Source organism: Ascidiella aspersa, chromosome 5 (assembly GCF_963924565.1).
Source record: "Ascidiella aspersa chromosome 5, kaAscAspe10.2, whole genome shotgun sequence".
In the NCBI taxonomy this organism is placed as follows: Eukaryota; Metazoa; Chordata; class Ascidiacea; order Phlebobranchia; family Ascidiidae; genus Ascidiella; species Ascidiella aspersa.
In genome coordinates this window covers 20,079,387-20,100,092 of record NC_139451.1, presented here as the reverse complement: position 1 = coordinate 20,100,092, position 20,706 = coordinate 20,079,387, and the positions used below count along the sequence as shown (strand labels likewise).

At 37.7% G+C, this 20,706-nt stretch overlaps 2 protein-coding genes across 2 annotated transcripts; one reads left to right on the top strand and one right to left on the bottom strand.

The window, feature by feature from the left end:
* The first annotated feature begins 8,520 nt into the window (after positions 1–8,520).
* LOC146145294 (beta-1,3-galactosyltransferase bre-5-like) lies at positions 8,521–13,344 on the top strand. The gene is made up of 7 exons (XM_083390277.1): positions 8,521–8,630; positions 9,245–9,313; positions 9,566–9,682; positions 10,719–10,850; positions 11,021–11,344; positions 11,444–11,575; positions 12,891–13,344. Exons 1-7 carry the CDS (start codon positions 8,554–8,556, stop codon positions 13,300–13,302), a joined length of 1,263 nt encoding a protein of 420 aa, XP_083246403.1. The 5' UTR covers positions 8,521–8,553; the 3' UTR covers positions 13,303–13,344.
* Positions 13,345–13,701: 357 nt separating this feature from the next.
* On the bottom strand, positions 13,702–20,150 carry LOC146145293 (uncharacterized). The gene is made up of 5 exons (XM_083390150.1): positions 20,064–20,150; positions 18,043–18,111; positions 17,161–17,420; positions 15,715–15,890; positions 13,702–14,704 (listed from the first exon to the last, which is right to left on the bottom strand). The coding sequence occupies exons 1-5, from the start codon at positions 20,071–20,073 to the stop codon at positions 14,326–14,328; spliced, it is 894 nt and encodes a 297-aa protein (XP_083246276.1). The 5' UTR covers positions 20,074–20,150; the 3' UTR covers positions 13,702–14,325.
* Positions 20,151–20,706: the final 556 nt, after the last annotated feature.

Genomic DNA, 20,706 nt, shown 5'->3' with positions numbered 1-20,706 from the left:
CTCTGATAGAATGTAAGTTCTATTAACCGTTTTGGCTAGATTCTTCCAACTGGCGAAGAAGAAAACAACAAGGTTGCAGTCATAATGTGAGCCAAGTCCTTTATGCAACTTGTGTACACTACGGAACAGTTGTGACCTTTTTTTTTTAATTTTTTTTTTTTTTTAATTTTTTTAAATGTTTATTTTATGGAAAGGAAGTTACATCGATTAAAAAAGGAGAGTTAAAGTTACAACGAAAAGTGTAAAGTAACTGCGAGCGACACGAGGACGAGTCAACGTACGCAAAATTCACAAGTGAAAAAAAGGTATTTAAATTACTTTTCTTTTGACTTTTTCTTGTGTTTGTGGATCTTTCGTTTCTCTAGTTGTATATTTTCTTGAAGTCCGGGTGATGTTGAGCTTGTGTTGGATGTGTATGTTGCGTGGTGTCTCTTCTTGGCTGTTGATTGTGTAGATGAGGATGTGGATGGAGGTGATTGGTTACGATGGCCGCGGGATGGGGGAATTTCTTGATTTGTGGAATTTGTTGGTGACTGGTCTTTTGGTGTATCTTCATTTTCTTTTGTGTTTGTTGATTCTTCATAGACAGAGTCTTCTTCGCTTGATGAGTCGTCTGGTATGGAGATAGGGTCTTCTTGTTTTTCGTGATGTTTGGGATTAGGTTGGGTTGGGAGTGGCGGGTAGTTGGTGTTATCTTTTGGTGGTTCTTGTGTTTTGTTTTTCTGAGTTGTACATTGAGTTGTCCAGTGGCCAGGTTTGTCGCATTTCCAGCATTTTTTGTTGTTTTGTGGTTCTCCGGGTTTGATAACTGTAATTTGGTGGCCTAGAATATTGATGTCTTTTGGTAAGCTGTTGTAATCTATATTGGAGTAGAAAAGTTTAACAAAACCGTTCCTTATCTTCGGGTATTTTGGATGTGAGCATCGGACTCCTTGTTTTAAAGTACCAAATTTCAGAGGGTGCATGAATTGGATGATTTCTTGGATCTCCCATTCGCAAGGAACGGGCGAAAGATAAGGAACGTTTTTTTTGGGGAAAACACAATAAGACTTAAAAAGCAACAATACCTAAGGCAGAAAAAATTATAAAACCATAGTGATAAAAGCAACAACATAATAAAGCTAAATACGCAGTAATGTCCAGTACAGAATAAGATCGAAATCGTACCCGAATAAGCCCCAAATGGCTAAAATAACGCCTGGGGCGCCGCTGTTTTGGCACCGGATTTTTGGTCCTGTTTAGGGTTATTGGTTAATTAGTGGGTTGGAAAATGGGTTAGGGTTAATATTATTACGGGAGTTAAAAAAATACTTAGGGGTGGGGTTTGGGGTTAGGTAAAGTGTTGTTTAGGACTGATTCTTACCATTCAGGTCTTATCCAGACGGATTTATTTATTTCGATTTAAACGTTTTTACGATTATTAGGTATTAGTCCTATTTTACTCTTATTCCGAACTGTATTTCAATCTGACGAAAATGTTGTTCTTATTTCGGTCTTATGGCTGCTGTTATACTCGCTCAATATGATAAATGTTGAGTCACGGTCGTATACGTCAGTTGTGCTGAGTCAGTTGGAATCGTAGGCATTTTCTTTTTGTTGTGGAGGTCCTGACGTCATGTTTTCTCCTGGCGTCGTGTTTTCGTAATCTCCTCTTTGCAATCTAGAGCTATGGCTTGGTTTAGGTAGGTATCGACTGCCCAGTGATGGTACTTCGTAGATTCTGCGGTTAAAAAGCGATACTTATCCGTTATTTTAAACATAAAAAATGAGGGCAGAATATAGATGAAAAAAGCAGCATAAATTTATTAGTTTAAAATTTGGGGAATGGTACCCAGAAAGCCATTCCAGATTCACCGAATCTGTCGATCGAAATCGTCGATTAAAAAGCAGCTTCAGAAGGGCTAGATCACAATTGTTGCAGACACATGTGTGTGTATCTTTAATTTCGGGAAATTGTTATAAATACCACCCTCAGTATAAAAACACGGCATAAGCACTTGTCGTAACATGTGTTATTAAGAGACTTCTCCTAAAATTATTCATTGTTTTCTCCATTTTAAACATTACAAATCGGAGAATGTTTGTCTTAATTAGCAATCCCTAGTAGTGATGAAATATACACACATATTTGTTCAATAACTGTGATATAGCCCTTCTAAAGCTGCTTTTTGACCAACGATTTCATATCATAGCATACCGAAACTTATTAGAGATGTTTGTGTGACGTCATCGATTATACAACTCTTTGTATTACGTCACACAGAAATGATTTGTTTTCCTTGTCGTTGGCATAGCTACTGTTCTATTAAATCATGACATTTCATTGGTCAGCAAACGATAGGGCGATATGTTTCAAAATTATGGAAGATGTTTTATACACTAAAGAAACATAACTCAAACAAATATATCACTATTTATAAAGCCGTCTATAGTAATTAGAGCTTTTACTTGAGGTATTTTAGTTTTGAGAACTTACCCATCATTTTCAATTTGACCGGGTTGTTCGATTTCTTTGTTGAAACGAACTGAATGATGAGTTTCTGTTAATAACATTAACAACCATTAACAACAAACGGATCAAATGTATAAGTTTGAAAATGTGACACTAAGCGAAGCCAAACATTGTAACGATATTATTTGTTTAAAAAATATTAAAAAAACAAACAAATGAAACAATCGGACACTTAAAATAAATACTAAATCAAATAAGGGTTGTTAAATTGGGTGCAGGTAGTGGATTCAACTTGTCCCCACCAAAACTATATATTTTTCTCTTTTTTATGACTAAATACTTTTGTTTTTTGCAGCGATTAATTGTTCTATGGCGTAACGTTATGACGTCATGCTACAAAATTGTCATGCCCCCCACACGTTAATCCTGATGACTGGCCTTGGTCTTGATGCAGTGGTCGGCAAATTTTTTTTGTCGCGGCCACTCTTTTGAGAGCTATTGAAGCCTTGCTGCCTAAAAAACTGCCATGTCATAATGTAAAACATAGTATAAAACGAAGAATATATGCACGAAGCGCAAAAAATTTTGCGTTTACGTATAGTTAAAGTTGGCCAAAAATGTAGTTCGACAGGTACTCAGGACCACGTTTGGCAGGTGGGTCTGAACCACGCTGAGAGTATGAAACTTCTAAGCCACACGAGATTTTAAAATAAAGTGCAATAAATGTACCGCTATTACGCGGCCCACAACTATATGACAACACTAAGCCATTCAAAAGTAACTAGCGGCCCACGAAAAATGGCTCTGCGGCCCACATTTGGGCCGCGGTCCACAGTTTGCCGACCACTCTTGTATACAGTAGGACTACATAAAAAATGCCATTTGGCTGTCAAAGTTGTACATTTAAAATATCCTAATACAGCATAAACGTTATAAAACCGGGGGTGGAATCGCTTGTCGACAAACTGGCTGCACAAAGGTTTATTTAATGTTAAACCTCTGTCCTCTGTGTATGCGATTTTGACGGAACCTATAGTATAGGTAATCGCATTTAGAATGGACATGTAGCTGATAACATTGTAACTCAAAAGTACAGTGATACCTTCTTAGGTGAAAACAAAGATTGGGCGATTAGAACGCTCGTGTAAATGTCCAAAAGTAAGTAATAAAAAGAATAAGATTACTAATATAGTATTACAATCATTTATGTATTTTTGCGTGAGGTTTAATTGACAGTGATCTTTGTTGTAAGGGTGAATGCGAAAGAAACGTGTCAAACCAACGTTCAAACTTATCTTTCAGTAGGCTACAGCTTCAAACAGTTTTGTTTTTGCCCTCTTGAATTTTGCCCTCTACAACTTCGCTTGACTCGTGGCTCATGGGCTTCATGCCGGATGTAATCCAACTACAGTTATATAAGACCGGGGGACAAACCTTTTGATTATTCTCGCTTGAATTGTGCACAATAGGACTAAATATGTTAAGGCATATATATGTTAAAGTTTGTTCCGAATAAAGATGTCAAATGTCCGCGCTAAGCGGAAGAATTTCCCCAAGTTGGTTAGATTTGGGAGACATTCCTTTTGACGAGACTTGTTGTTCAGTAGAAAATGTTTCGCAAACTGTTAAAGACTAGGTTATCTTGGCTAAACTAACACTGCAAAAAAAGGATTATCGCAGCAAGTTATATCCGTGTAGTGAAGAGCAATGCGGGTTGACTAAATGCCAAAGCGGGAAATAGTGTTGACTCAAACAGGACACAGTCTTTAAGCCTACATAGATCTATACGAAACTTGAGTAAGAGAGTTTGACGACAACGATTTGTTCTAAGGGCAAGGATGATAAAATGAGTTTAAAAGAGTATAAGTAGAAAAAACGAAGATCAAGTTTTTGTTTGGTGTTTTTAAAATAGTTTTTAGCAATAAGGTATAAATCTGGGGTGGGCAACCTACGAATTAGGGCTAAATCCGGCAGTCACCACCTTTAAGAAACGTGTAAAAGGCCATTTCTTAACATTGTTTGGCTATTTCAACTACGTTAATCAATTAGTTTTTCAACCAAAAGGCGTTATGTCTGCCCTGAATTGGAACTATTGTGGTGGCAGTGGCCGTTTTTACGTGTTTAATTAATCGTTTTAAGTAATTAACGAACAACAAAAACATGCGCCCCTTTATTATTTCTTGTCTAATTATCAAAATTGTCATAACGCATCCTTACCAAAAACATTCTGTTGTATATTTATCAAAATTGTAATAATATATCTATTTATCAAAGAGCTTTATGTGTCTAAACTCGAAAATGTAATGTTGACAATTGCTACTGTGTGCGTTTTTTAGTGAAAACTTCTGGTAAATTGCCAGTGCCTTGCGAAACAGTTCGGCCACTTGTTCACAGATGACAAATAGCAAAAATTGACGCATATCCTTCCTCATATTGTACTAGAGCAGGGTTGACCAAACTTTATGGGACGCGGGACGCATTCGGCAAGGAAATTAGATCGCGGGCCGCAGTTGACATTTTTCCTCTTATACACTGTCTCACCGTACCAGATGTAAAGTAAAACACGTACATGTGTAAATGAATCTTTATATTTATCATAAAAACATATTGGGGAATAGATTAAAGAAGCTAAGATGTGAATACTACGAATAAGAGAGTTTTGGAAATTTTGAGCAACGTCAGTAGACCAGGAAACCTTAAAAATAACTGACAAGTATGAATAAGAATAAACCATAAATGCGAGAGTGGAATTTTTTCAAACCCACGAGCTGCATCGTTAAAGCCCATGGCCTTTCCCATAGCTATTGCACATCGCTTAATGAGATCACCGTCAGAGAATGCCTTTTTGGATTTAGCCATCAAAAGTGATACATCATAAGAAGCAATGGTTGTAGAAGACGAAGGCTTCACTAATTGAAACATGTTTTCTTGACGCTTACGCAGGTTTGATTTGAGATCATTGAGTAGGGCTCGCCGCGCCTCACCAGTGTATTTATCATAGCCAGTGACATGAAGAGTGCTGTAGTGTCGTTGTACATTGTACTCTTTCATAACAGATATCATTTCATTACAAATTAAACATAAAACTCGACTACTTTGTTCTTTCACCAGGAATCTCAATTCCCAACTATCCTTGAATTTACGTTTTTCATCAGAGATTTTTCTTTTCTGAGCCATCGTAAAAAATGTGGCACTAAGTCTGAAAAGAAAGAATAAAACAGAATGTAATGGAGGATTAAGTAAAACTGAAATTATAAAGAATATTCTCAGCATAAAGCACACAGCCAATATTGCAGAAAACATTTTATTTACAAATGCCTGACGTTTCGAGATAAACTTTTCTCATTTTCAAAGGCTACATTGTACCGGTTAGGGTTAGGCTAAACTGTTGAAAACTAGCATAAGACGTACGAGGCAGAAATTTAAGTTACGTAATAAACAATAACAATGCCTCTTTACCATTGTATTCATACTTGGTTGTTATGTCACTTATATGCGGATTTTTATAAATTTACCATTTTAAGGTTGTTTTTCTAGGGTCGGCTTATATGCGAGGATATACGGTAATTTTTAAAAGTTTTCTAGAAGAGGCGGCGGGCCGCATTGAAGGAGGTCGCGGGCCGCATGCGGCCCGCGGGCCAGGCTTTGGACAACCCTGTACTAGAGTGTTCGACCTTAAATCGCCGCTTTGAGAATTGGCACATAAGCCGCATCTCAAAACAATGATTGAAATTGTGTTTACAGTTAGAAGCCGCTTTTCGTGTACTAATATGGACAGATTCTAACTTCCTTGTAGGAGATAAGTTGAGAAAGAAAGGCGATAAGCCAACACCCGTGTGACGAAATTACTATTAGATAATGTAACAATTGCCGTGTCATTGCTGCGTCATAATCTTTTTCTCGCACAGAAAATTTCTCTTCTAAGTTTTGTGTATAAAAAGGATTGCTTACAAAAATAAAATGTCCAGTTCTCAGGATCAGCTTGCCGGGATTAGCCGGTTTGCCCATAATAGCCAACACAAACTGTGTGGAATTGTAATCAGACAACAGCAATACTTATTGAAGCAATAGCGAGGTTGATTGCCGAGGCAAATTAGTTTAATGAGACTTGCAATTAAACACGCATGCTTCACTATCAACAATGGAAGTACTCATTGTATATAAATGCATGTCAGTTAGGCTTTATTTCGGCCTACATAGACCTTTCTGATGTTGGTTTTGGCTAGGAAAAGGTTGCCCCTTAATTGCTTACAAATCGCCTTTGATTAGAATAGAATTGTTTTCCGAAATCCATAAGGAGACTAGCGCTCAGCATTCAGTGTCATTCACCCTGACGAAGACGACTTGCATAGGTTGCCGAAAAGCTGGTAAAGAATTGCAATTACCAGAGGAGTTGTTTTTTGATTAATATTAATATGTCTGGTAGCAATACTTATATAAAACAAAAAATAAGTTATTAAAAGGTACGTTAACTGACCATTGTCATTTCGGCGAAATAATTTTTTTTATTTTTTTTTTATTTTTAAAAACACGTTTACCACAATTTTCTTTCGCATATCGCACATTAGCGCCAAAGAAAGACAAAATAAACAACTTTCCGAACCGAGGAATTTTCTTCAATTTCAACACAACAAAGCAGACACATGTCTTAACTCAAATCCACTTTCATTTGTATGCAGCGCTTCAGGTATTTTCAACGAAATGGGTTTTCGTAGAACACTCGTCTAACTGCCATATACGGCCTATTGTGATTTGGTGAAGCGTACATTGGCGAGAAAGTAATGCAAAATAAAACAACTTTCCGAACCGAGGAATTTTCTTAAACTTTAACTCAAAAGAGCAGACATATGTCTTAACTCAAATCCACTTTCATTTTTATGCAGCGCTTCAGGTATTTTCAACGAAATGGGTTTTCGCAGAACACTCGTTTTACTGCCATATACGGCTTATTGTGATTTGGCGAAGCGTACATTGGCGAGAAAGTAATGCAAAATAAAACAACTTTTCGAACCGAGGAATTTTCTTAAACTTTAACTCAAAAGAGCAGACACATGTCTTAACTCAAATCCACTTTCATTTTTATGCAGCGCTTCAGGTATTTTCAACGAAATGGGTTTTCGTAGAACACTCGTCTAACTGCCATATACGGCCTATTGTGATTTGGTGAAGCGTACATTGGCGAGAAAGTAACGCAAAATAAAACAACTTTCCGAACCGAGGAATTTTCTTAAACTTTAACTCAAAAGAGCAGACACATGTCTTAACTCAAATCCACTTTCATTTTTATGCAGCGCTTCAGGTATTTTCAACGAAATGGGTTTTCGTAGAACACTCGTCTAACTGCCATATACGGCGTATTGTGATTTGGCGAAGCGTACATTGGCGAGAAAGTAACGCAAAATAAAACAACTTTCCGAACCGAGGAATTGTCTTAAATTTTGACACAACAGAGCAGATACATGTCTTAACTCAAATCCACTTTCATTTTTATGCAGCGCTTCAGGTATTTTCAACGAAATGGGTTTTCGTAGAACACTCGTTTTACTGCCATATACGGCTTATTGTGATTTGGCGAAGCGTATATTGGTGAGAAAGAAACGCCAAATAAAACAACTTTCCGAACCGAGGAATTTTCTTAAACTTTAACTCAAAAGAGCAGACACAAGTCTTAACTCAAATCCACTTTCATTTTTATGCAGCGCTTCAGGTATTTTCAACGAAATGGGTTTTCGTAGAACACTCGTTTTACTGCCATATACGGCTTATTGTGATTTGGCGAAGCGTATATTGGTGAGAAAGAAACGCCAAATAAAACAACTTTCCGAACCGAGGAATTTTCTTAAACTTTAACTCAAAAGAGCAGACACAAGTCTTAACTCAAATCCACTTTCATTTTTATGCAGCGCTTCAGGTATTTTCAACGAAATGGGTTTTCGCAGAACACTCGTTTTACTGCCATATACGGCTTATTGTGATTTGGCGAAGCGTACATTGGCGAGAAAGTAATGCAAAATAAAACAACTTTCCGAACCGAGGAATTTTCTTAAACTTTAACTCAAAAGAGCAGACACATGTCTTAACTCAAATCCACTTTCATTTTTATGCAGCGCTTCAACTCTTTCTTGGGGAAAAAACTGTATTGCCTTTTGAACAACAAACGCGGAATACCTGTTTACAAGTAGGCCTACCCTCATTTTCATTGACTTTTTGTGTCCAGTTTTGTATGATTTAATAATTAACTTACTTTAAATGATTTTTATGGACCAATATAGACAACGTGACAACAACAACAAATTCACTGATTAAAGCTGTTAGTAGCGAAATGTCATTGACATAACATAGAATGTTAAATGCCCGTACTTTTGCTTGATTGGATATAAATTCATATACCGTATATTTAACACATTTCACGAAAACTATTCAATACCGGTAGTTCATGACGGTACATGTACCAAATTCTTAACAGCAATGTGTAATGCAATAGTTTTAAAACATTTTTTTTCAAAGTTGGTCAAATATTTAAATAAATACCCTTTTAGATATAATCTTGTCGATCAAGTTAAAACAGTTACCATGTCGAAAATTAACCTGGAAATCAAAATTTTTAAGACTTGAAAGTTTTAATGATACACTAAATTAAGTGCATTATTATCGTACAGACGAAATCGAGCTAAGAAAAGAGGGCGAAATCCACTGAAAAACTTTATCCCAGTTACATTATTCTGACAACATCGTGTATCCTTCAATCACACGAATAAACGAATTTCTCATGTTTGTTGTTTTATATTTTAGCAACAAGATATATTCACCCTTTCAGCTACCGAAACAAATCATTGCAGCACCAAGAGCAGGTGGTCTTAGGTAAAGCGTTTCCGGATTTATTTTAAAACATTTTTTTTACATTTTGGGCAGAGGGATTTTTGTTAAAGCATGTGTTAATCACTTAAAAACTTCAGAAATGTTTACACACTTATATTAAAGCTTTAGTATGGCCTAGCCAAGTCACGGTGTTGCTAACTTATAATTTTAGGAAACTTTGAGTTGTATATACCTTCGAAAGGGCGTAATTTTCCTCCATGAACGATGTATTAATTGTTTGAAATCGACTTTCAGGAAATTAGAGCAATGGTTACTGGATGGTCCAGACGAAAGAACGAGCTTTAATGACGTGCCGGAAAACTTTAAAATGGAACACAAGCCAAGGAATATCACCAGCCAGTGGCTGATGCAGTGAGCAAATTTACTTATATCAATAGTTGTCATTTATTCGCTTTTTAGTAGTTTTTAATCTAAAGATGGTGAAGTTTAACAACGGGAAAAGGTCCGCGGATGCCTGTTAACTTTATTGTCAAAGAATGTATTCACAATGTATGTGTATTCAGTAACCAGGAGAGAATCTAGAGTAGACGTTAAGGGTACAATGAAACTTTGGAGACTTCCTGTTTCCTGCTGCGCAAATAACGGAAGCATGAACAATATACTTTCAAGAAGGCATTCCCGCGAAGCGAGTCACGGCTCTATCTAACCTATTGTCAAATGGAAAATGCAAAACAAAAAAGCTTAGTAATAGCACAAAATTTTATCGTTTATAATATTTAAATTTCCAAATGTTTGAACAAGGCTGTTATACTGGCGATTTTGTGTTTAGATTGAAAACGGCAATGATTCACGCTAAACGCAACAAAAACGCAGTTATACAAAAAACACATCGAAAAGCCATCGAAGGGAGAAATATCCCCTAGCCATCGAAGGGAGAAATAGCCATCGAAGGGAGAAAAAATGCAATTATACGCCTCACTGCAGGCTAGTTATTTTTTTTAGCCTGCCCAGCTTGCATCACTGATTAACAAATTCGGTTAGTCTGCGACGGCTGTTAGGTGTAGGAATGATACGTAAACCGTAATCGTTGGTCAAAAAACAGTTTCAGAAAAGCTAGATCACAGTTGTGAACACTTTGCACGGTTGTGTGCATCTTTCAGTGCACAAAAACATAACTTCTAAACACATTAAACATTCCAAATCCAAATACTAGTCGAACAAAGCGCCCAAATGTTTGCGTTTGTGTAGATAAAATGACGAAATAAGAGGGGGGGCATGGATAGGGGGGCATGGCTGTGTAACATGGTATTGTACCAACCCTTTAATCCGCCACTGCCAGTAATGACTAGTTTGCCGTTCTACAAATTTTGCGCATGATTAACATCAATTTACTTTAAAGAACAATCACAGTTTTGTGTCTTACAGATTGTTCTGCTTTTATGCGCAGGCCAACTGCTTTCGACATAAGTAAAAGCAAAATATTCATGCTGATAATTGTGAAAACTGCTGTGCATTCAAAAGAACGAAGAAACAACGTAAGGCAGTCGTGGGGTTCTGTAAAGAAAATTAACGACAAAAGGTGGGTCGTAAAAACATTTATTAAGCATCCGATGAAAACAGAACCTTAGGAAAACCTAATTATCTGTGCAATTTAAACCCTCTTTAATTCACTTGTACTTTACAATTAATCACAATTTAGCGATATCTATTTGGATTAAAGACAGGCCTCTAATTGAACAATTTTTTTAGGTTTGTTGCAGTTTTCCTTGTCGGAAGGGTGGAAAATAAAACATTACAAGCATTAATAGAAGAAGAAAACAAAAAGTACGGCGACATTCTTCAATGTGACATTAAAGATGACTACGCCTCCTTGCCTGACAAAGTGTTGGCAGCTTACCAATGGGTCATCTACGTCACTGGTGATGTCAGTGATTACTACGCGTTTACCGACGACGACTGCGTCATAAATTTACCGCTGACATACGATTACTTCATAACCAATCAGCAAAAGTTTATTAAAGACGGGGCAATGCATTGCCCTTTTATGTATAGCGAACTTATCGGAACGGAAAGGTTAGAATAATGTTTTTAACTTGTACCATTTTGATAAAACATACTGAATGTATTTAGTAATTTCGGTCGAAGTCATTTTTTGTAATCGTTTCTTTGCAGATTTGGAAAGTACGCTCTCTCGAAGGAAACCTACTCATTCGGGCATCTGGCTCCGTTTTGTCACGGCGGTTTCATCGTAATGATGTTTCCGATGTTGAGCGACATCTACCGACAGGCGCAAATCACTCCAAGGTAACACTAGAGCAGACCTGAGCAACATACGGCCCGCGAGCCGGATCGCCAAGCGATTTAATCCGGCCCGCGGCCTAATTTTGCAAAAAAAATGCTTGTAAGCAAAAACAGGGGCAAGTTTCTACACGTTTGATTTTACGGTATCTCAAACACTTTTTCCGCAAAACTCTATTTTTAGCCTGTTTTAAATACGCTTCGCGCGAATCCCTTTTGTCTTCCTCGTAAGTGCCACGCGATGTTTTGTCATTTTTACAGACAAAATGCGTCATCTGCTTGTGGTGCTCTTCCCAACGAAAGTTTAACAAACTTATCCTGATATTTATATATTTTTTGCGCTTCGGTCGAATATATTCCGCCTTTAAATTATGAACTAAATACCAGCAGTTTTCTAAACTCTGAAACCTACCGATTTACATGTTGTCAACCCAATTTAGTTAATGAACCCGATCTATACCGTCTTTGCAATGTGGTCGTTGTACCGCAAGTAACACATCGGTAACTTAAAGCCCCAAAAAGCAAACCAAAACAAATTGTAGGTTTTTTGTGAGAAATTTTAACGTATTTTAATCTTAACTTTTAAGTCAACGCGCCCCACAACTTGATAAATGCCACTATATCAACAAGATATGTATCCTATATTTTTATCTGTGCTCAATGCGTCACATATCCCTATAAATCTAAATTAAAGTTGGCATTTTAAACCAAATATAGTGGCAATTATTTCGCGCTTCGCGCGACGTCTTTTTTAAATTAGTCCTAAATTGCATATGTTAGCACAACTTTAACCGTAATAACAAGTTCGTTAGTTTATTTGTTTTATCTCATCAGAGTATGACGTCATATTGTGTGTAATTGAGATGTTATTTTTGACCTGGCCTGCAACAGCATTTTAAGTTTCACATGCGGCCCGCGGTTAAAAATAATTGCCCACCCCTGCACTAGAGGGACATCTTAGAGTTGCCAACCGGCATAAAAAATGTAATTTTTAGACGCCTCTGGCTGGGAACTCAGTCAAAGTGTCAATATTTAAAATTGAAGATACACGAAAAGATGAATTGTCTCGCGTGTTTTAAAATAAGTTATTTTTAGGTTTATCGTGCTAACCATCAGATAATTTAGATTCAGCTCTAAAATCAATCTTGCTAAAAATCGATTGCTTTACTTTAGCCATTGCCGACAAAACGTTAATTAATTTCTTTTTTCAGGGTGCCATCCACTTAACAAAACAAATTCACGCTATTAGTCTTAATCAATATGAAACCGTAGCCTACTTAAATAAAACACTTATATAAAAAAAACATTAATTGATCGACAGGTACGACATGCATTTAGAGGACGTGTTCATTACCGGAATCCTCCGAACAAAACTGGGAAAGGGCACCACGAACATAAAGCTGGTGTACGACGACAATCTGCACCCGATTACGCAGCACTACATGGGCCCGTTCGTGTGGCACATCGGTTCAAATAAGGAATTATTCTTTAAGGCCTGGCACATCGTGTACAACCTAATGGATCGCACGGCGGTCAACGGCGAAATCGTCCACCGCGGATTCTGGCCCGGTTCGGAGAATTTCGCCGCCGAAATCTCGAACGCCGCTTCGGTGCCAGCAAACGATTCGAACAGGGTCGATCTATTTCGGGAAAACTTCGGCTACGTTAAAGCGCTAGAAGAAAGCGGGCCCGAGTTCGATTCCCGCCGAAGAAGCGATTGCGCCGTTTTGTGAATTTCGACCGTGTTCCTCGTCTTCTGTTGCGTGCTGAACTGCGCGCTGGTGATTAGCTTCGAAAGGTGTCGAAAATCAAAACTTTTCATGAAATATTTAACCTAGAAGTTGTCGGTTGTGACAAGACGGCCGTTAAATAGTACTTAGCAACCGGAGTGCCGTGAAACCATGCCAGGATTGCCGCTGTGTCTTAGAAGTGTTTTGAAAATTACATTGAAAACCGAATGGCATTATGGACCTGATTATTATCGCCTCGGTTCGCAAACTACAAATATTAATCGTTGCTGCTGTTCAAAACATAAAATATGGAAAAACGTACAACTTACAACTCACAACAGTTTGGTTTCATTTCCAAGTGCTATTTTAACGCCCACAATGTCAATTTTTTCTGTAGTCGTTTAACATTCACAAGAAGGGTAACACAATGAACATAAAACAGACGTAATGCTCTCGGCATGCTACAAGCACTTTTTGAAGGACTAGAGCAGGGGTTCTTAAACTGGGGTCCATTGACCCCTCGGGGGTCCGTGAACTAGTTTTAGGGGCTCCATTAGGGCCTAATTCCAATATTAGTGTATATTTCAGAAGTAATCAATTTATTAAGGAAAACAATTTAATCTACATAATAAAAGAGAAAATTTGTGAGATGTAAGATGTAAGCAAGATGTTCGCACAGTCGGTGATGATTATAATATAAATTTCGAGCAGTTTAACGTTGCGCCGCTTTAGCTCAGTGGTAGAGTGTTTGTCTACGATGGTCGGAAGTAAAAAAAATTAATAATAGGAATTAAACTCTGTGTATTTATAAATTACGTATTGAACGCATGCAATAAAAACAATCTTATAAGTTCAGCAATCAGTCAATTTACTAATGGCTTTTTTGTTGTTGCTTCCGTAAATTTCGCATTCTTCACAAATACGACGGTGGAGCGCATAATTTCACACTGCATGTTGTATCCCCTGCTTTGGTGCTTCGTTCCACCAAGGAGGGGTACACGTACCCCTTGGTTAAGAAAACCTGCGCTAGATCCTCAAATTGTCTAGAGCTTCTCCACATGCGCCCACTTGCATGTCATGCTGACCCCGCTCTTTTTCCCACTCCTCCTTCTCCCGTCGCTCTTTCTCATTCTCCTCCCACCTCTGCGTAGTGCTCCACTCTTCAGCCTTACGGTGAACTTCTTCGACCAGCTCAAGGTAGCCCTGGGCTTCGCGTTCGCGACCGACTTGCGCGCAGAAACTGCCCATATTATGGTAGCAGGTGGCCAGGATCGGCTGGCGGCCGGCGTCGGCGCCGTAGAATTGCCGACAGGCGCCGATGGCCCGCTGCCAGGCCTGTTCGGCCCTTTCCAGGTCGCGTACGCTCCACTCGCTGAAGCCGACGAAAAAGCACGAACAGACGAAGCTGGTAAATGTTTGGACATTGTATCATTAACAGAGTTGCAACGCGTATATAGTTAAGTTTTTATATTATTTAATGCAAATATATCAAGAGAAGCGAAATCGAAGTTACGTACTTTTGTTAGGCCGACTGTTTTATGTGTAGTCTGTTTTCTGTGTAGAATTTTAAATAACAAGCCATATAATTAAACAAAATCTTCTAATTTCGCTGATTTAATAGCTCATGCCATTATAAAGGTAAAAGTATAGTGTAAATATACCCATAAAAATGCAATAAAGAAAATATAGATTCATCAACTAATAAGAAAAGGAGGCGATTATGTTAAAGAAATCAGGGATGCGGTCCGACTCGGGAAGTGGGGACTCGACGGAGTCGGTTTGTTTTCCTGGGCTCGGGGATCGGGTAAGACCACGTAAACAAAACCTAGACCAGAGTCCCGAGTCCGACGTGCACAAGCGCAGTACTAAATTTTGAACTGATACGGCCGCCAACTTTAAATTGTATATGTGGATTAGCATAAGGTGGATAGTTTCTAACCATGTATTCTGGGTAAATGAATTATTATGACACCCTTATAAGTGGATTGATGAATATCCACCGTATTAAGTTAAGTAAATTGGCGGAATACAGGCTGGAAAGTCGGAGCCGGACCCGGGATCGAAATCGCACATTTGGCCGGAGTCGGACTCGGAAATCGCGACTTTTTTGGCTGGAGTTCGACTCGGGTAACCAACTCCGCAGCCCTGAACGAAATTACAAAATTTAATCCAAGAATTAATTTCCCAAAGATTCATAGATGGGATTTTTAAAATATCACACGCCAATTATTTTTTTTTATTTTACGAAAGGGTGTACTTTAAAAAGTGAAGACATTTTGTAAAAAAATAGATATAACCAAAAATGTAAACTTTAGTTTGGTTATCTGTTAAACTTTAGTTTTGGTTAGCCTATCAGTTAGATGAAAATGATGAATGACAGTCTTGAACCAGTACTAGTTGGACGAACCTCGTTACCTGGTAAACCTTATGTCACTTTCTGCTCCTGTCAAGTTTTCGATCTTGTACAGAGCTTCCCTCATAAAGGGCATCACGTGAACTTTAATCATTTCGTGATACTGCTTACTCGACCTGGTCATGAGTTTCGTGAGTTCCTCTAGGTTCTGAAGGCAGTTCATGATCACATGAGCTACCTAGACGCAAAAACGTGATTTAGTGAGTGAAAAATTCACATGGCAATAAAAAAGATAGTTGATGTCAATGAAAAAGATAGTTGAAACAACTTTGAATTATACTACCTTTTTGAAAAGGTACACAAATTCTAAAACTTAAATTTATATAGGCTACCCCGTGCCGAATACTAGAACTGTGCAGTGTCCAACGCTCTGATCACTTCCACGGAAAAATTTCTTTTTTTTACACTATAGCATCATTAAAAGTAAAAAACATATTTTATGACACGAAATTGACAATAAACCTTTAAAGAGATTATATAAATTAATATGCTACAAAAACCGAGAGAAACTATATGAATTTGTGCACTTTGATCATGTTTTTCTTAAGTTTCATGCAATTTCTACCAATTTACTGAGTTTGTAATTGATTTAGGACTATTTTAACTTAGCCGTTAAATTCACTGCTAACTTAGAAAGATTGTTCAGTTAAATAATTTTAGCGCAGTTGGCTTCACTGTTTTTTACCAGGCGAACCATTTTGTTTTTTGTAAATGAATTATCGAAAAACACTTCCAGCGGATAAATTAATACTGTGAAATTTCCACTCTAAGTTTAGATACTGAGTTGGATGTACTTCAGCTAGCATTTATCAGCAAATGTATTTAAAAATGTGCTGTACGGAATGCTGAACCTCATGGACCCAACTTAAGAAGTACATTGCCTTAGAAGCAACACTTTATCCAAGCTGTCGCACGCTGCATGTTTAACTTAAATCCGAAAATCACGAAAGAGTTTAAACCAGGGGTTCTCAAACTTTTGGGGCCTCGAAAAATGCGCTAAAATGTAAAATTTTTAAATTATGCGAAAACTGTTTGGGGTTTCTTTAGAAAAACGTTAGTTTTGCAATGTAAATATGTTGGCTAAGTCAGCTTCGAACATTTCAGTTGTTGATAATGTCAAATGTACAAATTGTATGAAGATGAGTTGAAGATTGCTTGGTATAGATTCATTGTCATTCCAGAAAAAAGCGGAAAATCATTGTGCAGTGTGCAGTGATAGCAAGAATTCTGCCATATTTAGGTCACTGAAACTGAATACAATAAATGAAAAATAAAGAATAAATAGATTAAGTGATTGGAATCAAACATTGTGTGCTATAGTCAGTAGTCACGACTACTAGAAAAGTAGTTAACAAGAGATATTCTTGTTGCTTCCTCACAATTTAAGAGCCTCTGGTTTAAACAATCTATGCAAGTTAATTATTCCACATTATAATTTGCGATGTCACCTCATTCTGATCGCCTTCCTGACTCGCAAATTCGATCGCAAGTTGACAAACGAGTACAGCGATCACAAATCGATTTTCGGCGATCAGTTCTTTTCCAAGCTCCGAAAGAGCATTTGCGGACACGTTGGCGTGTGTTTTTAAAAGCTCGGTGTAGATCCGCTGGCTCTCTTTGGCCTGCTCGAAACGCCCAACCTCAAGCAGCACGGAACACATCATAAACCGACGAAGTGCGTCTTTTGCGACCGACTGCAGACCGGGACCTACAATAAAAGGTTCATTTTCCAGGGTGATAAATATATTAAACTCAGTGATGATCTTTACATATCCAGAACAGAATCGTTTATGGTTTGACACTTTTTCTTTTAAAGAAAACCAGTTAAAAATTGCTCTTTTGAAAACCAGTTAACAATGTTCTTGCCACTTTACAAATACGGTACGATATATTGCACTGATATTTTCCGTTCAATATATTTGTAATTTTAAAAGAGCATTCAAAGCTTTTTCCGTATTGCAAAGACCTGTTATGAATATAACTTTATTTTAATGGAGGACAACGATCTCAATGGCACTATTTAGTCACAGAGGAAGTTAAATATTTTCATTAACTTGACTAAAACGATTTTAGGGAACCAATTAAACCAAGGGATTCATGTGTTAAAGCTTTAATCAATAGTTTTCGTACAAAAAGTTGCTTAATGATCATAATTTTAACCAGCTGTTTTTTCAAATTTCTTTGTTCAGCGTTGAATTTTAAAAACAGAACATTGCTCGCAATCCATACGGTTAACCGCTTTAACTGAATGCCTTTGAAAAATAGTATTCAAACTTTTTGGTCGCGAGGTGTACGACGCGACGTCAAACCCCAAATAACAATAAACTTGCCTAATAGTTTGCTGAATAGTTCCTCGAGCTTGGCGCTCTCCGAAGACCGCACGTCCCTTTGGGTTTGGGCTGAAATATAAAAAGACAGTGCCAAATGGAAGCTATCCCGTTTGGTGTCCATACGTCATTTACCAGTGGAGACCAATGTTTGTTGTCTAGGTTAGAATTTGTTGTTTCCCTCCTTTTCGTGACACGTCTTAGACCAGTCCGACTGCCACACAAAGTGTTCAAAAGTCGACCACGTAAAAAGCAGTATCCGCCAATACTTTTTGGCGCGACCCAAAAACATTATTCCCGAGGTCGTGCGACCTAAATGCTTTGCGAATTGCTTTAAATTACAATATTTTGCTAAGCTCCATTTATGGCATTTTTGCCACAAAATTGGAAATGTTAATAGGCTACAAAAATGGTGAGTGATAGTTAGGTATGTCTCCTTGAAAAATCTGGATTTAGGTGCTGTTTTTTGACTGGCCAATAATACTGTAGTATAAGCAAAGCCTTGTAAGTTAATATGACTTGTGGATTTTGTTTAAGGTTCCATAGACATGATACGTTACGAAATTGTGACAAAACGCGTCGTTGGATGAACGGCGTAATGGCCACACTTGAAGTCGCTCAAACATAGATTTATTGGTAAAACAATTGGAGAGGGATTAAGCCCTTACACCTGGATATAAACACAAAAACCATGTAAAGATCCTCCTGAAGCGCTTTTCATACAACGGGTTTATTCTACAGAAATAAGTTTGTTTTATGTAGAACCAGTACGATGCTCTTGCCACCTTATAAATACATTATAATGCACTGATATTTTCCATTCACAAAAATTGAAATTTTGATTGAGCCATTGAAGCTTTGTCCGTTTTGCAAGAACTTATTTTGATGAAGTGCAATGTCCTCAAGGCGCGCTATATGGTCATAGAGTAACAAGTAAAAATATTTCTCGCAGCAAAACAAACACACTAGGATCTTTGAAAACATCATTATAAGTTTTTTTATTTTTGGCCACCTTAGTTGAACAGTTTTGCGACCATCTATTTACGTTTACCTGGCGTAGCCAACGGTGTAGCGTGCAAGTTAGTACCGAATTCTCTGATTATTATTATTATCGTAAAGGACAATATGCTCAATTTAAATAGCCTATAACAGGGATGGCGAACCTTTCTATCGCGCGGGTAACAAACACGACCTTTTGGTCAGCAAATTTCATGCGAAACTTTGCTGCTGCGTCCTTTTAAGTGTTAATTGTCTGGGTTGGTAATTCAAGGTATTTGGTTGATTTCCAAATTCGGATTCCCACGAATTTTAAGAAACTAGAAAATTCACAAATGCTGCAGCATTTTTATGGGATTACAAAACCTCAACAAAAAGATTTTCAGCGTGGTTTAACCAGGGTTTTCAGAATATTTATTCTGCGAGATCTTAATGTGTTTTAAATGATCACCACCTTTTATGTTTATAGCGATAAACCAAAATGCTTTTTGTCTGCTTTTCTGCACACATTTGCTGAAGTGCAGTTAATGTAGGTCTACACGTCACACCTTAGACACTTTTGTACGACCAACAGATTGTGCAGCCCAATGATTTAAACAGTATAGCGCTATCTAACAACGATTTTTTTTTCACACTTTACTTTCCTGAAAAGGATTGATAACATTTCAGGATTTCTAGAAAGACAAGTGGGTCATTAAAAATCTGTGGTGGGTCACGTTAGCCATCCCTGGCCTATAACATACCAAAATACAACTTAAGCGCAATGCGGTTTGATTAGCGGAAACCACGCTAACTAGCTTATTTGGGTCGGTTGAGGATTATTTTTAGGTCGCGCAAAAGCATTTTATTTTTGAAATACTTATATTCCCAGAAGTAAAACCGCACATCGTAAACCTGGACAACGAAACTCCTTGAAACATACACCTCAACGAAACCTCTGAAAAACTAACGCTAAATAGACGAAATATAGCAATTAAGCCCTATATTTAGTCAAAAAAGAGAAAAAGCGTCAAAATCTCACGACTAACCTCTTTCCATCCTTAAATCTTCAAGTTGTACTGCCAAAAAGTCGATCGTAGAGCTACGAGAATAGGACTTCCTATTCTTAGGCTCTGACATCGTGCACCTAAGTAATCGCATCAAATTACATAGAACCCTAGAACTTTTTATTGTCTTAACAAAATCGCACAAAGGCTTTAGCAAAGAACAATCGTAGAATGTTTGGCGACCAACAAAGAAATATTAAAACGGGGTTGGGTAGACGACATTTAAATCGTGTTCAGTACACGAATAAACATGATTGAACAACTGATTCGTCACAACAATATATGGCAAGGTTTACCATTACATGGTGCGGGAAACGTGTATTTTAATCGTGCTGGATTGAGTTGATCGAATGGCGAATGCGCTAAACAGAAGTTTTAAAAGGGAACTTTTCACCTTCCATTAATTATCACCCTGTATTTATAGGCTAGAAAATATTTTAATATTGCCTGGTGTGAACTGAACCGTCTTAGCAATCTACAGTCTGTGTGTGCCAACCTGATCCAATGAACAAACACACTCATCCAACGAGCATATAGCATTTGTTATCGTTCTCGCGTCAAGACGAGGCGAAAGGTGTCTGAAACGTTTTAATTTAAAATGCATTGTATGTGGTTGAATAACGCA